The 16,521-nt window shown below is 43.2% G+C and overlaps 2 protein-coding genes across 6 annotated transcripts in view; one reads left to right on the top strand and one right to left on the bottom strand.

The window, feature by feature from the left end:
• The window catches only part of LOC119160759 (uncharacterized), a 48,351-nt gene extending 41,681 nt beyond the window's left edge, over positions 1-6,670 (top strand). For all 3 annotated transcript variants that reach the window (XM_075880985.1, XM_075880984.1, XM_037412985.2), the window contains one exon: positions 455-6,670. The gene's annotated coding sequence lies outside the window, so the exon portion shown is untranslated. The remainder of the gene's footprint in view (positions 1-454) is intronic.
• Positions 1-8,658, bottom strand: part of LOC142776738 (uncharacterized) — a 54,690-nt gene extending 46,032 nt beyond the window's left edge. For 2 of the 3 annotated variants that reach the window (XM_075880977.1, XM_075880978.1), the window contains exons 1-2: positions 8,018-8,658; positions 6,872-6,945 (exon numbers count right to left, since the gene is read on the bottom strand). In XM_075880977.1, the coding sequence (XP_075737092.1) occupies positions 6,872-6,945; positions 8,018-8,266 (323 nt within the window). In that variant the 5' untranslated portion in view covers positions 8,267-8,658. Of the gene's footprint in view, positions 1-4,806; positions 5,294-6,871; positions 6,946-8,017 lie in introns of those variants that run through there. The other variant, XM_075880982.1, reaches the window with a different exon arrangement.
• Between the last annotated feature and the right edge of the window lie 7,863 nt (positions 8,659-16,521).

Genomic DNA, 16,521 nt, shown 5'->3' with positions numbered 1-16,521 from the left:
CAGAACACTGATACAGTCGAACCCATTTATAAGAGACATTAATGTAAGAAACAATTGGATATAAGAGACACTAGTGTGCGTAGATTTAAATAGGGGTTCACAAGAAAATGCTTACGGCGTACCCTGCTCATAAGAGACATCTCATGTACATGACAAGAATTGCTCCCCGGTGTATGCTTCTTATAAAAGTGTTCAACTGTATGCACAAATTGATATAAACAGTATATAAGATCATGGCATCACACTATGGCACGCATCATCAGTCGTTAGACAGATGCTATGAAGCATTTAAAAACAATTACAAAGCCAAACAAGCTATGTAATTGCTTTTTATAGCAATTAAGCCAAAACAAGTTAAATCATTTTGATGTCATTTCTTCCAAGAATTAAAAGATTCTCAGCACTCTTGCATTGGCTTGAATCTGTCTTTATAGGAAATCTTTCTTGTGTGCAGGTACAAGAGCAGGGCCAGGAAACTGCATCACATCCATGTGCTTTTCGCAGTGCATGAAGGATGTACCAGACATCCCGTGCACACAAGACAAAAGCATCCAGGTCGATGTAGACTCCATTATAGGGAAGCAGTTCAGGCTTGTAGATATGCTAACATCAGATAATACTGTGCTTACTTTTACTCGTGTGTCATCAATGACTTTGCTTGTAGCCATTAGTAATGAACTGAACAGGATTGAAGACGCAGTAGCTGAAATGTCTACTCTTGAACGAGTCATTCTCGTACTTGTGCGATTGAAAACTTGCTTGCCCTTTGTGTGTATGGCACCACTATTTTCTGTGAGCGGCACAACCATCTCTCGCCACTTCTGCAGCACACTGTGTAACCTTGCAGCGGTACTAAAATGTGCAATTCCATGGCCAAACAAACAAGAAATTGCAAGCAATCTGCCCCAATGCTTTGAGGAATATAAAAAGGTACGTGTTGTGCTAGACTGCACAGAGGTTGCAGTAGAAAAATCGCACTGTGCTTCTTGTAGAATTTTAACATACTCTCATTACGAAGGTACACACACAGCAAAGCTTCTTGTTAACGTCTCACCTGCTGGCTTAATTACTTTTGTGAGCTGCGGTTTCGGAGGCCAAGCGTCGGTTAGGACTTGCGTAGAGAAATCGGGAGTTCTAGAAAAACTCGACAGTTTTGAAGATGATGTCATGGTTGACAAAGGTTTCAACTTGGGCTCGCTATGCGAAAACCTTGGGCTGGGGGTTGTGCAGCCTCTGTTTCTTCGTGGACAGCTGCAGTTCACGGCGAAAGACTCGAAAAAGACTCTAAAAATAGCCAGGGCACGTGTGCACGTCGAGTGTGCAATCCAGAGGATGAAAGTTTTTAAAGTTCTGAAAGAACCTGCACCTTGGGTAGTTGTCGGTGCCCTTGATGAAATATTTATTGTGATTGGTGGAATTGTAAATCTCTCCTCCCCTATTCTCTCTGAGAAAAGGTTCGAGTGGTATTATGAAGCTTGTGTTCGCAATGAAATCTAGTAGAACTTATTGTGCAGGTAGTCAGCAACTGAGGTCAATGAAGAAGCTAATTAAGCTGAGCACCACAACATGAGAGATAACACACCATTGTGCTATGTAAAGACTATTGAGTTAACGGACCAACACACAGGGTCCCTTGGGCAATCACCTAAGAAGACTTGAAAACGAAAGCCATCTTCTTTTTCTTCTATGTCGATGCACAGTTGTACCCCCCCTCCCCCACCCAGGACACGTATGTTTGTGAAGAGAGTTATTTTAACTGCATTTCCGAGCTGAGGAAGTTATTTTCGATGTACTCCTAAGCATATGCATAGCTGTGTGGTAGAACACCTGCTAGCCACGCATATGGCCTGAGCTCAATCCTCACTCGGACCCGAAAATTCATTACTTATTTTATTTCCATATGTCTCGATTTTTCAATCATGGACAAGATGATTGTTCACTCACAACCAACGATCCCGACGCCAGAATTTCTGTGAAACGAGCTCTTTAATGCTACCTCATTATTATTCACAAATCCATTGATGCTTCCGACTGCTTACACCACGGCTGTGTATAGAGCACATGACGAGTGACAATACACATATATTAAGGGCAGAGGGTTGGCCCATATCTCCCATGTATTCTAAGGCTTCAGTAGCATGCATTTTTTCTTTACTGCATGTAAAGTGTTTGGGTTTGTTTCATTTTGTGCATTAGCATGTTCTTGCAGTGGAACTAAATGATAATAATCTATTCACTGTTGATATTTTTCACATTTGTTTAGCGAAGCATGTACATTTCATTACCTAATTATAGTTCGGTAGCTTCGTATTGATGTTTGGTTTATTTGAGGAAGAAATGATCTGTCTTAAATTGGAAGTATTTCTTAGCGAACTGCAGGCTATCTGTCTCGCCGCCTAATTCTGGATGCTATCTATGCCTCATGATTGCCTCCTTGACTTGGGGTAGACCAAATTAGTATGAAAGGATAAGAGGGTTTTGAGAATATATGTGGCTGATCACGATATGAATAACGAGACAATCATGTCACGTACATCGTCTAAACCTTTCTTTAAGACACGTGTGGCCCATGCCTGTTATCATGGGTCACGGTAGACAGGTAATGCGAGAAAGGTGATTGACAATTTTTACTTACCTAGGAATGGCGAGAACAAACATTGGTGATTCTTTGGGGCATTCAAACATTCTATCATAGTACCACACCAGGTCTCGAAAGTTTTGGAAAAAGGCCCTGTGTAGCCATAATGCCAGTGCAGTGTCAATTGTGGTGCTTGCTACCTAATTATATAAACCTAAATATTACCTATGTACTCAATAATACAGGCGTCATGTCGAGTTAACATCATTTGGAGTTAGGCGCCATCCTCCAAAGTTAGTTTAGGTTGCACTAGCCAGGACTACTGTCCTCACAAGCATAAGGGATACATATCAGTTAACCACTTCTGATGTTGGTAATATCCATGTTGCTGTTGGAATTGTTACGGAACTCTTAACAACTGGTTATATAAAACACATGTGACTGTGTGTGCGTACAACATTTGTGCATATATTTAGCATCATTTTGTAATGTTTTACTGAATGAATCAATTACAGCGCAGTCACTTCCCTTGCGCATGTTTCGTATAACATAAGATTCTCATGGTATGTCGGATCTGCCAAATTTGTTTAGGTTGCTCTGATAATTGGTCAAAGGTAACAAAAAAATAGCTTCGACATATAGCGAGCTGAAGTGAAAAAAAAAAGTTCATTTCTTGTTTTGTTCGAATAGATTATCTGCCATGAAATCATGACATGAATCATCTCTATTTCCTTGTTCCTGGTTTCCTTTGCTGTAACTTCCGTCTCTATTAGCCGAATACTGATAATGGCGGTCAAATGCACCAAATCATATCGCAGCGTTACGCCCAAACGGCCTTGATAGTGTTTAGTGCGGCCATGCAGGCCTTTTAAATAGTCAGAACAGCTTCAAAGATGGCAGTTTTGGGGTCTTTTCATTTAAATAAACATGATACATTGTGTTCTCTATGTGTTCCATGGTTCCGTTGCATTTTGTTCACATACAATTACTCGAAATCACAGTTTGTGGAAGCTCCACATAAATAAAGGGAGAATATCATTTGTTAGCGCAACAAAATCGACAATAGTGCAACTAAACTGAAAATGAATGCACAGAACAGCGCCTAAGTGCACGTCCTGGACACACAAGGCAATAGGCCTAGGTGAATGCAACACATGTTGAATGTTAAGAAAAGCAGCGTCAAGTACCTTTAAGTAGCCATAATACTTTTTTGAAAGTATGTTACGCTAATAAAAACTACTGGTTCCAATTTTAAAAACCATTCACTTGATTTTTAAGTTATTGCACACCACTTAGACGGCAAAGACTGAACTACATGCACACAAGTGCAAACTTTTAACCGAGTTTATTAGATGGACACATGATGCTTTTGTACAATCGTGTTTCATGGTTAGAAAAAAAAAAATGTTGACAAAGATTGATTTACAAAAATTTAAACAGTACACTGCTGATAACCACATACCTATCGCACAAACCTACATTACGAATACAGATACATCCTTCTGCGTTAGTCCCACAGATGGCATACTGACGCAGCCATTCCGCAGTCGAATAATCTCTGACACCTCAATGATTTCGTGCATCTAATAACTGTGTATAGCGACCACCTTGGTTTCATGGCACTTCGGCTGACATCCGCAATCTTGACAATGCAAGCCTAGGTGTCTTTGTACAGATTTGTGCACAGTGTTGTTCTGCTCCCGAAGTCATTCATTAAGGCACCTTCCCCTCTGGCCTACGCAATTCTTTCCGCACGAGAGCGGTATCGCATCACCACTTTTTTGACACAATCCACAAACTTGTTCGTGTGGTTAGTTGTGCAAGCATTTGTTCCCGTCATATTTTTTTTTTTGTTACCCTGCAAAGTGATGAGAACTTACGGGGTGCCAGAAGAACCGCTTACACTCAGACACGGCTTCCAATCTTTTTCAGGCTATGGGAAACGTGAAAGTATGGTATCACAGTGGCCCTACAAAAGTCTTCGTCATCTAAGTGGTGCGCAATAACGTAACAATGAATAGATACTACCGTAACTTGCTCAAGCAAATACCCTTATATTCATTTGAGCCAGGAACCCCAGGTTGTGCACGCTCCGAGAAAAAAAGGGACTTGGCTGCTCGTCAGTTAGTCTTCAAAAGCCAGGTCGTTCAGCTTAATCAAAACACACAAAAATGTGTGGGGAATTGAATATTGTTGAGGAAAGCTCTATCATCACAAACAACCAAAAATTCTAAATCTGATTTTATTAAATTTACCCTACCCTCAGTCATTAAAAACTTAACATGGCAAAGGAGGTAAACGAGACCAAATGTTACTGAACAGAAATGCATAGCCTGCTCATCCTTAAGCAGGCTCAGCAAGTTTCGGCAAAACATGCTTGAAATACACAAATTGCAGCTTGCGGACATGTTTGTCGATGTGGTCATCATTTCTATGCACAGTTAATATCATTGACTCCAGTTCTGAATACACTATGAAGTGTGTAACAGCCAAGTTCAAGAGAAACATGGCAAGCTGCACCTGCGAGAAGTATGCATGCCTAGGGTTTACAGTGAAGTTTTCGCCGTTCTTCTTTATGTAGGCAAGCTTCTTTTGCGTAGCAAGTTAGGAAGCAGTTGAAGCTTTTCCCAGTACAGGGCTCTTGACTTCCAACAAAATTGCAGAATTGGAATTCTTGAAAACACCACCATCTGGGCTGTATCCAAGCCATGGAACCTTGGGGTGAACAAGGAAACCAATCTTTGAAACGTCGTTTCTGGTTATGCTACCGTATTTTTCAATGGCTAATTGTTCGCAGTGTTTACCATAACGAGTAGCGTTATTTCCCCAGAAGCTTTTGGAGAGCATTTTGGACACCTTGCTTTCCCAAGATGTTGGATATTTTGTTGCTTTCCCAAGATGTTGGATGTAAAATAAGCGTGACATATACTCCCTGTTATCCTCACTTTTCGAGCTCCTCGCCACTTTGTGTTGTCCTTATGCCTTGTCTCAGTGCACATTAGAAGTGCCTCCTCTTCAGTGAGTTCAATGTGTGTGTTGTAGAATTGAAGCTCATTTTTCGCAAGGTCATTTTTGGAAAACTTATAAATTCTCATAGCTGTTGCATCACTGAATGCCACATCATGGAACGTTAACTCACTGTATTGTTCCATTTCATTCTTCATGATGTGCTTGATTAAAATTTGCTCCTGAATAGTGCTACACTCGCGAACTTGATTGCTTTCAATATGGTGCGTTCTGCTTACTCGCATAATAATAGATTACTTGGGATTACTTAATAGATTACTTGGGAAGCACGTGTCGAGCATGTTTTGCAAAGTCGCACGTAAAGGTTTACTGCTTAGTAACCTGTGATGTTGGCTCACTTTCTGAGACGTGCCTATTACACAGTTATCTTGAACATTTTGTTGTGCACTTCAATGTTCCCGGTCATGAGAATTTATTTTGCTCTGTAAAAATGAGTCTTTAGCAGTGATTCTGGCATAAACTAAACAGCATGAAGAGACCATAGTGAACCATAAAATTACTTTTTCACTCATTTGTAACTTTAGCTACTTATACAAAATATTTATGTGCAGTCAGTCTTGAGCTACTTGATTGAGGAGAGGCAAATTGAAAAAAAATGCTGAGAAAGGTTTTCGAACAAATATTTTTGGTAGTGTAGCTTCTGGTACTACCATCAGAGTTCACGAACAATTTCTGTTGAGACAGTAGCCCCATTGAATCATACTAGAGGCACCAGAAGCATCAGTGCATTTGAATGCTGGCTGCTGCAACATTAAAAGCCATAAGCCGAAAGTGGCTAAGGCAAAATTAGAACCACCTGTAATGTTTGTTTGTTTCTGAGTTTTGGACACCATGGATTCGAATAGTGTGTATGCTATGCCTGAGAGTGTGAGGAGGCCAGTTGCTGTAAGAGGCAATGCTTGTGATAGCGGCAGATCAGTATCATTATTTGATAGTGAGTGCAAATTTTGCATGACTTTTTGTAACCTGTTTGATTATGACCATGTGACTACGTGCACTTGCAAATGTCTGTATCATGAATATATATTGTAGGGCGATGGTAAATAAAAGCTGAAAGTTGGTGCCTGTTCGTGTTCATTCTTTCCATGTCCCTGCCGAGTTTATAAGCACATACCAGTTTTACCTTCAAGTGTGAACCAAAGCGCCCAGCTACAAGTTTCATCACTGTAGAAAACATTGATGGAAGTTTAGATCACGTTGTTTTGCTATCTGTATGCTTGGCTGGTGTTTTATACAATTGAATAAAATGAGAAAACTGCTCCTTGCCTGTTCACATGTAGCAACATTGCAATCATATGTTTGCAACGCTCAGCGTTTCCGGCCTTGCAGGAGCAGTGGTCCTGCAGAAGAAAGTAGGTTATGCACATAAGCCACGTTTGAGAACATGGTAACACTTCTTCCAAATAAAGATTGCACTAGTGCGTTAGTCACCTAGGCTCAGAAAGGGAAGCTGCTTCGAGATGGCAGCTGGCAACTGTCAAACTTGGTCCACCATATCCTCACATGCACCATAACCACCCAAAGTTTACCTAAAAATGCTTTAATTGGGTCAGTTATAAAAGCATAAAATCAGCAAAACTGATTTAGGTATTCATACTACTGCAGTTTTTTTTACAACAAAAAATTTGGTTGCTTTGGGTAACATTTCATTATTTAGGAGTGCCATAATTATAGTGGGCTAAAATTCAGTTAAGAACACTGCTTGATCGCTTGCATAATACACACAGTTTATCGCCGCTGTGCATGAATTTTGAGTGTTTGATAGTTTGGCAAAAATACAATAAAATTTTGAAGTACAGAAGTGCAGCTCGCAATGCAGGAAAAAATGGCAAGGTACAGCCTGTTTCATACTCAACGGGATACCAGGAGCGCATTACAATAAGTTTTCACCGTAACGTACACAGATTATTGCTTGGGTTTCGGCTATTCGCGGCGCTTCTTTTTTAACCCACGTAGGTTGTATGATAGTGCTTTCAACCCCACCCCAAGCATCTTGCTTTGTTTTCGTTGCTGAGGCAGGTGAAACTGAATAAGCGAATTTCCTGGGCGACACGCTGAAGCGCACGTCCTCCACCTCGCAGGCTCATTGCGAGGTGGAGGATGTGACAGGGTCCGCAGCTCCGTGCTGTCGCTAGCTATCTAATCTCTATCTTATATCGTGCACTAATTACTTTCGATCATAATCCAATTTGCAAACGAGAACAGCGTACTTTTTCTGGCCTACTCCGAAAACGCACTCAGCCATATCGTCGTTTTCAGATACTGTGTGGTAAGATAAGCGCGTACGCACTTCTTGTTCGTGACGGGACAATGTCGAGCACGTACGCATTACTTATTGAACATGCTAGTCATCGGTTCGGTGTAGACATATGCGCAGCCACTGTGACCGCATAGAGCTCACGTAGTACGTACCTTGATGCGACTGTTCACGTCGAAAACGAGCTCCAGCTCATGAGGCTTCTCTCGAACATGGGACGTTTGCAGGCAGAGTCCTTGAATGGCAACGGCATCAATGTTGCATGCTTTGACGCCACAACAAATACGGTGGCCGGCGTTCAAAACCTCTTCTCCCTCGATGAGACACCGAACCCTTTTTTCAGAAGCTTCGAGGTGTGCCATAATATTCGCTAGTGATAGCTGCTTTGTAAAAGGCAGTGGCATTTTACAGCCGTTCAGAATCAACTCTGACAGAGACTACAAAAGGCCGGCCTGCTACGACACACTACATGCAGTGAACAAGTTGATCATCTCTCGGTCCTCCATCTTGAATCGCTACGCGCGCCACCTATAGTTCGCGTGCATTGCGAATAGGGAACCAAAGCTCAAGTTTGCAGAGCGACGACAACCCCGCACCTGGCCCCGACGGTGAGCTTCGGAAAACTGGAGGGTAGGTGCGAGGAAGGGCGCAAGCGAGTCAATGTGTTTCGCAGATTCGGGAGCGCGTGCGACACGACAGGCACGGAACACGTTTTGCAGTTGGTGTGGGCAACTTAGGCGCCGTGCCGCCAGCTTGGCGCACTTAAACGGGACGCTCGCTGTGCGAAGTTGCCTTTCCACAAATGGTAGAACCGGCCCCACGAAAGCGTCGGCGAGGTCCAAAGTAATGTGTTGTGGGCTGCCACAACAGTACAGACAACACCAAGAGACGCTCTCCACGCGTAAAGCTGTATCAGTTTTCAGCAAGTCACAGCCAGCGAACAAAGCCACGTTCGCGAAAGACAGAGCAAGCATGACACGACAGCCAAAAACAAAAACAAGGTGAGCACTTCAACTCGACTCGCTTGGGTGAAGCTTAGCATGCTGCTTCGTGGCGAAGTCAGTGGGTCATGCTCCCGCGGCACGAAAGACGACTCTAAAATGTCTCGGACATTTTAATGCCATGACTGTATAACTTAAGTTTTGGGAGATGATTTAGACTCCAAGCAAAAGATTTTGAAGAAACCCGACGACGTTTCGAAACCGACTTGGTTTCTTCCTCAGGGGTGACTGCAAGACTACGTAGCAGCGGCGTCTTCAAAGCACTCGCGGGGCAGATAATGACGCTTCTTCTCTCTCTCGTTTTGCCGTGGAGCGCAGTCTATGTATATACACTGGGGGAAGGGCTCCGCGAGAGCGGTTAATGTTATGGGCTGTCCTCTGTATGTGCTACGACTAGAGTCATAATCTTCTGAGAACCTTCAGTTCGGCTTGCTTTCAAGGATGGCCTTGCTTCGAAATTTATCCGGTGATCCAACGCCTCAGCATGCTCGGCGTCTGCGCTGCGCTCTTTGTAGAGCTTCCGCACATCGTTGGCGTGTTGCTTCAGTCGTTCCCGTAGGTTTTTCGTCTCGCCGGTATACGATGAAGGGCACTCAGCGCACAGACTTTTGTAAACACCGCTAGGATAGCTGTAGACAAGTTAGTACAGACCTCAACTGAAGTTGTCGCGATGGTGGATCTTGCATACGTTGTCGAAGTAGTCAAGAACAATGGAAAAAGCTCAGGAGAAGCAGCCAAAGCGCAGTTGCAGATAGCTTCCAGGAATACGAGCGAGATGGTACAAAGAGCTGCATTGTTCCTAAATGTGCTAACCAATCCGCCAGTCTAGAGTAAGAAGAAGAAAGATGATTTGGTTGAAAATAATTTAGACTGTGCGAGTTCGACGGCTGACGAATGCTGTGAGAGAGTTGTCGAGCTTGAGAAGCGATGGGGAGGGTTGGAAATAAGCCGCAAGAAGCGGCACAGACGCAAGAGACGTCGGAAAGCCGCGAACAAGACAAACGGCACTACGCGTGAACACGAAGGCTCGAAATCTATTAGCGTAGCAAGCAATACTAGAAGTTTTGCATCAGCACCAAAACTGCTTTTCATGCGTCCGAACCACCCTCGAAAAAGTAGAAAGAAAGCCGGTTTGCTAATAAAACCACATGTAAAGCCCCAGTCTTCTCGTTCCATCTACAGCAAGTTTCATAGGGTGCCTTTCAGTTGTAAAACCACCCTTGACGCAACCCGACACAAATTTCAAAGCAGCGAGGGAAAGGTCTGTCACAAACATCGCCAAAAAAAAGGGAAGCGAACACGCACAGCAAAGCGAAGGGATGAAAGAAGTAGCAAGCAGCCCGGCGAACGAGAGAAGGATAGATCATCGACCAGTTCAACGAACCGGCCTTTGTGTCGTGCAGCAAGGCGCCATAGGCGAAGTGGTAATCCACAGCAAGCATCCTTGCTACGAAATGCGCGGCGTAGATTTAAGGCTTTGTGTGGACAAGAGTGTCAACGTGGTGCTAGACGAAAAGCCACAGTAGCTAAGAGCCGCACGGGTGCAAGCCCAATGTGGGCATCGCCATTCTTTCCCGCGCGTTGCTCGGGTCCCCTCCACCAGACTGACATAAGCTGGCCAAAATCTCGAACGAGGCGCGACTGTGCAGTTCCGCTGGCAGCACATACACGTTCTAGTCTCGGGCATTTTCAAAATCCACCAAGACCGCTACCACCGCGTGTACAATTGTAGAGTGAGGGACAGCTGTAAGCTGGAGAGTGGGACACAGGAATTTTCTTGGAAGCATGTTTGTTTATTTTTGGTTTCAAAGTAATATTCCTATGTCACCTTCACGAATAGTTTGTTTAGTTAGTTTTCCCATATAGATTATTTTTGTATGCTTTGTAAGAGTTCTCAGTTAAGTTGTTAAGCGTTATGAGGAAGCAGTAACTCGCATCAGTAAGCCGTCTGCTTGAAATGAGTTTTTTTGTTGCTATAAGAGCACATTAGTCGTAAATAAAGATTTGTACGCCCGCTAACTTTGAAAGTGAGGTAGCGATTGTCGAGCGGAGCCAAAGTTTGTACGTTTTGTACCTTTGTGGTGTAGCACGACTTTGTGCACTGTCTTAAGAGAGTAGATGAGCATTGTTTGGGACAGTTTTAGAAAAAAACCAAAAGCGGTTTTCTAAAATGCTCATGTTTTGGTACAGGGTTTTTAACAGAAAACTTACCCAGATTTTGTTAGGTGCTCCTGATGTGTACGGCATCTAGCATCACTTTCATTGCGTGTAGGTCCTTTGTGAACATTTACGTTCAGATGCGTGTTTAGTGGTGCCTAGGTTATAAGGATATGGCACTACGATATGGCCTATGATAAGGTGTGTGTTAGTATGCTTGCGCTCTTTGGATGAGAGTATGATGTTGAGCTAGGGCGCATAGCTAAGTCCTGTGCGTTCTTTAAAAAAATGGGCTAAGATGAGGCTACATTCAGCAAATGAGTGGGTCTGTATACGAGGTTTATTACCTTTGGTTATTTTAGTGAGTGCTTAAAAATGATGTGATCTCATGAGCTTAGCATTGCTCTTTGACGAACGATAAGGTAAGTCATTCGTTTCAAGGAGTATTAAGACTCAGTTGTATCTGTTGTGAGAGTTTTCGTTTGCGTTAGGGTGTCCCACAAGCAGGTAATAGCGACTAAGTTTCGAGTATGTTTTGAGAGAATAAAGAATGCACTCAGATATCTTGTGTAGGTTTCAGGCTGCATTCATGTGGAAACATTGTAGTTGGTTGTCTTTCATGAAGTTAGACATGAAATTAGCAGATGTTAGTTGCAACATAACAGTGCTGATGGTAGGAAAAAGCTAGTTTGAAAGAGACTATTGATTGTTTTCTGGGGCCAAATTATATTTGCATTTTGTGCTTTTCTCGCACTGCAAATTGATTCATCTTCAATAAGCATCTCCACATCCATGTTTGTTGTACCTTTGGCAGCACGAAATTCTGTCGAAATTTGAGTGTAACATCTGTTTGTATTTCTTGAGAAGCCTGGAGGGTTTTAAGCAAGTCCAAGGCACTTGAAAGCAGCATGGTATTGTGTTGTGCGGCTCGCTTTGCAGTTACCGATCATTGTGAGGTGGTTTGGGAGTTGGTTGCAAGTTACGCAGCTGAAGGTTCGAAGTCAGGCCGTCGTCTTCGTCACCAGCCATTCTTTTCACGCCCAGTGGTTGGGAGCGCTGGCCAGCCGAAATTTCCCGGGCAGAGGAGGAGCTGTTACGCTTGGCTCGCCAGTTCGTCATAGCAGACAACTTTGTGCGTGAGCCGGTCTGCAAAGACGCTTTTCACCCCCATATTGGTGCCAGGTCGGAAACAATGTACTCGAAAAAAGCTCTGCGAACAACCCTTTGTTGAGCGGGGTCGAACAGCGCGAGACGGCGTCACTGTTGCAGTTTTGAAGGAGTCAACCTCTCCTCTCAGCCATTCTCGTCTATGCGAGGTCGGGACAAAAGCACCAACAGTTCGGAAGCGTGGGAAGGCGTCGCAGTAGCCGTTCTCAGAAGTCGGGCGCCTGGACTGCCATGTTCGAGAAACTTCTGGAACACTGTAGCTGAATGCAGCCATAGACCGCTGCTGACATTCGTGTCAGCGGCCATCTTATCCCCAGAGAAGCTAAACTTTCCCCTCCACCGGGCTCTACCTCCTCGCCCTGAGGTGTCTTCAAGGCCTGGGCCAGGTGCATCTTTGTGTGGTGCACTGATGCTACCCATTGAACATTTTCGCCTGTGTTACCCATCAGCCGAGTGGTTCAATATCTGCACCCTGTCTGGTGGGTGGATCACTGAAACTTAGCGTCACCCGATTCGTGACAACAGTAGTCACCGCCTTTTTTGGACTGCCGTGTAAGGAATCGATGGGCTATAAACGCCGAAGACTTTTGAGTTCCATCTTTCTTCCATCAAGTAAATAAACCTTCGATTTGTCTCTAAGAACGCGTCTCCTCGATGGCAAAGATCAGCTATGTGGACGACGGTGGAAAGTCATCTACCGTAAAGAAGCCTGCCGTTCCTGTCGTTGACCTTCAGACCCTTACAGTGCTCAGATTTGGGTGCACGTTAAAGACACCCAGGTGGTCAAAATTTCTGGAGCAATCCACTGTGGCGTCTCTCATAAAATGTTGGTTTTGGGACGTTAAACCCCACATATCAATCAATCGAATCAATAGAGATAAGCGCGTGCGTAGATGACCCTGGCCGGAAATACGATGTTCGCTCTGCAGAAAGAGGAAGGAGACTAGGGCATTCTTTCCCGTATGTATATATAAACATACATATACGTATTCGTGAATGACGGCGGCAAAAACCAGCCGAGTGTCCACATAATTGAATAAAAGTGGCTGAAGTGTCACTCACTGATTGATTGATATATATTCGACCATGAGCGTCAGCAGGGGGTGCAAAAGGGGCACTTGCCCCCCTCAAGCCACAACAGCCTTTGCCCTCCCCCAAGCTAGACCAGTGCTAAGCATCAATGCAACAATGGTTTGCACCCCCCAAGAGAAAATCCTGCCGACGACGATGCATTCGACGAATACACAGTGAGAGTCAAAAGCAGGTTGCCAAAGTGTATGATCAAGCACAATGAAAAACATACTTCCAGGCACAGTAATATAATACAACGAACAGATTACTACAACCCTGCCACCTCACACGAACCACACAAAAAAATATCGACAATCACAAAAATAACACGTACGTAGTGACCATCAACGTTGGTGACAATGCAAGTTCAGGCGCTACAAACACTAAATCATCAAGCACATGGGTAACAATAAGCACAATCACAGTGTCCGTACCCACCAAAACAACACAGCAATTGGCACTTATCCAGCACTATACAAATTATGTAAAATGTGTGTACAGCTGATCACACACATGGGCACATGTCATATGCCAAAAAATATGCCCAAAGAACAACATGGCTGGGGACAACTTTGTGTAGTTCGTGGATTATGTGGATCGCAAAGAAATATTGGATTACACAGTGCCCACAAAACACAAAACCTCTACAAAAAACATCTTGAAACGGGTACAAACGGTTATAGAAGTCTTGGTCTTTGAGAAAACCTAAAATAGATGTTTTTGAAAATATGTTGGTTTGTCGTCTGGAATATTGTGCCCTCAGAATTTCGACTTGCATTGAAGTGACTATTTGTCATAGAGCCCGTTATGTTTATAACGTCTACTTCAAGATGTTATTTAAATGTTTTGTCCAAACGTGCGCGCGCTACGATTGTTTCGAGAAAAGCGATCACTCTTCTTGAAACATCCATCGATGTATGTTCTGCTGATAACGCGACAATGCCGAACGCACACATCAGAAAAGCGATGACTGTTGTGTTCAAAGAAAAAAAATTGCCGCAAAACAAAACTTTCATTAAAACTCATTTCTCGTTGCAACGCGACAGCTCACATGCATATTTTTCAACCGATGATTCGTGTCAGCAACGCCTTTGACGTTTTTACATATGCCATTGCTTATATCGCTTCGACAAATTCATTCTTACACCCCCCATCAGCAGGGCGAGTTGACCATTGTTATCGAGAACACCAATGTTACATTGTTATTATGTGCGTTATGTTTTCATTAAGGTGGTTAGAATTCTAGCCACCCTTGTTTATTGTGGCATCTAAGATGTGGCCCTATTTACAAATTTTTAACGTCGTAAACGTGAGCCTCGTCTCGAAGCTGCTCTTTATATTTTATTAATAAATAACGCAATCAACCGCAATTGTCACACTTTTTTCAATCGCTTTTTTTTTTAGAATTTAACGCTCGTATATGACAGCTCCTTGCGGTGTTTTGCTGGCAGTGCAGGTGTGCCGATTTCATGTTTGAGCATGTTCAATGTAAAGCAACTTTCCAGCGTGACCATTGCTGGAGCGAGCGGTGACAAGTCTTTGTGTGAAAGTTTTGAGTACTCGGTACGTCGCACGTCAGTGGGCACCCAGCATTTCCATTGCTGACAATTTGCAGTTGGTCAATAGTCGCGGTAAGAAACTACCATCTTTAAAATGCTGAACGCAACTTTCATTTCTGCATGAAAGTTATACCAGTGATGCATTTGTATTTACGAAGAATATTTTTGGTTCGTGGGGCAAGCTCACTTTTTAAATTTTAGGGCAAACACTTTCAGGCACTCTAGCTGCGGTAATGAAAAGAAAGAAAAAAAGGCACTGATAGCTTTATCTTGACGACAAAAGCAATGCCGACTCAATGCTATTGTTGAACCGTTCATGCTCAACTTTTCCGTGCCCAGAAACGTCCAGCAAGGTGCAACTGATCGACAGAATGCATACACCGAGATCGACTTCTTCTCGGCGCTTTGGTGTCGCATCAGACAATATTAGTGGAGTTGCTTCTACAAGTTGGACTCGCACAAGAGTACTGTACTTGGCTCTACAAGTGATGTGTTGCAAGAGTGTGTTGTGCATGGGCGTACTGCATTAGTTAAAGGAACGGTTACTGCATTTTTTTTTCGAGATGAACATTTCCTGTTTATCGCTGTCTAGCTGCCATTTTTCCACATCACGGTAAGCCAGAGCTTGAATGTTTGCACTGCCGTTCAATATGAGTGCCTGTTACATATTTCGATGTTGGCATGATAGAGTACTATGGAGATTGTTGGTGAGCATTTTCGTTTTCATGGAGAAATGGCATAGCTTGTAAGAAAAGACACCAGGAATGGTTCGCACAGAAATTTTTTATGTCAAATATCCACTGTGCGCACGCCAGACAACAGCTGTTCTGCACTTTTCAAACAGGTACTTGATAAATTTGCACACTCAAAAAAATGACTAGTTCTATGTAGTGCTAAAATTGTTCTTGTATTTAAAACTACCCCTGCGTGTCTCGATCCGTACGAATTCAAAGAATTTGTTAGTTTGAATCCAGTTATTATTCATGATGTATCTGGTCTTCATAGTTGAAATTTAAGCATCATCAAGTGCATATGATCCCAAAATTGGCCTGCGTGTCTCGATGTCTCGATCTGTACGAATTTAAAGAACTTGTCAGTTTCAATCCAGTTATCTTTCATGATGTATCTGGCCTTCATAGTTCAAATTTAAGCATCATCAAGTGCATATGATCCAAATATTGGTTAAAGTAGAAACTTATTACAAGTTAGTACAATGGTGTATATCTTGTTATTTAAAATTCCTTACCACGCTGCTTTGTTAAAAAAAATTTTCTTTACTTGCTTTTTCTTTTGTGCATTATCTTCACTGCTGCGCTTTTAAGCATAGCATGTGAAGTCCACTACAATGCCAGATTCTGTAGCAGCCAGAGTCCTGGAGCACATTGATGAAGAAGCTAAATTTTCTTGGCTACAGACGCAGTCAGATTCATCCTTGCTGTCACCCTTTGATTGATATGTGGGGTTTAACGCCCCAAAACCACCATATGATTACAAGACGCTGTAGTGGAACTCCGGAAATTTTGACCACATGAGGTTCTTTAACGTGCACCCAAATCTGAGAATACGGGCCTACAACATTTTCGCCTTCATCGGAAATGCAGCCGCCGCAGCCAGGATTCGGTCCCGCGATCTGCGGGTCAGCAGCCGAATACCTTAGCCACTAGACCATCGCAACGGGGCATTGAGTCACCTTTTCAATTGCAT

This window comes from Rhipicephalus microplus, chromosome X (genome assembly GCF_043290135.1).
Source record: "Rhipicephalus microplus isolate Deutch F79 chromosome X, USDA_Rmic, whole genome shotgun sequence".
NCBI lineage: Eukaryota > Metazoa > Arthropoda > Arachnida > Ixodida > Ixodidae > Rhipicephalus > Rhipicephalus microplus.
This window is presented reverse-complemented; position numbering and strand designations above follow the sequence as displayed.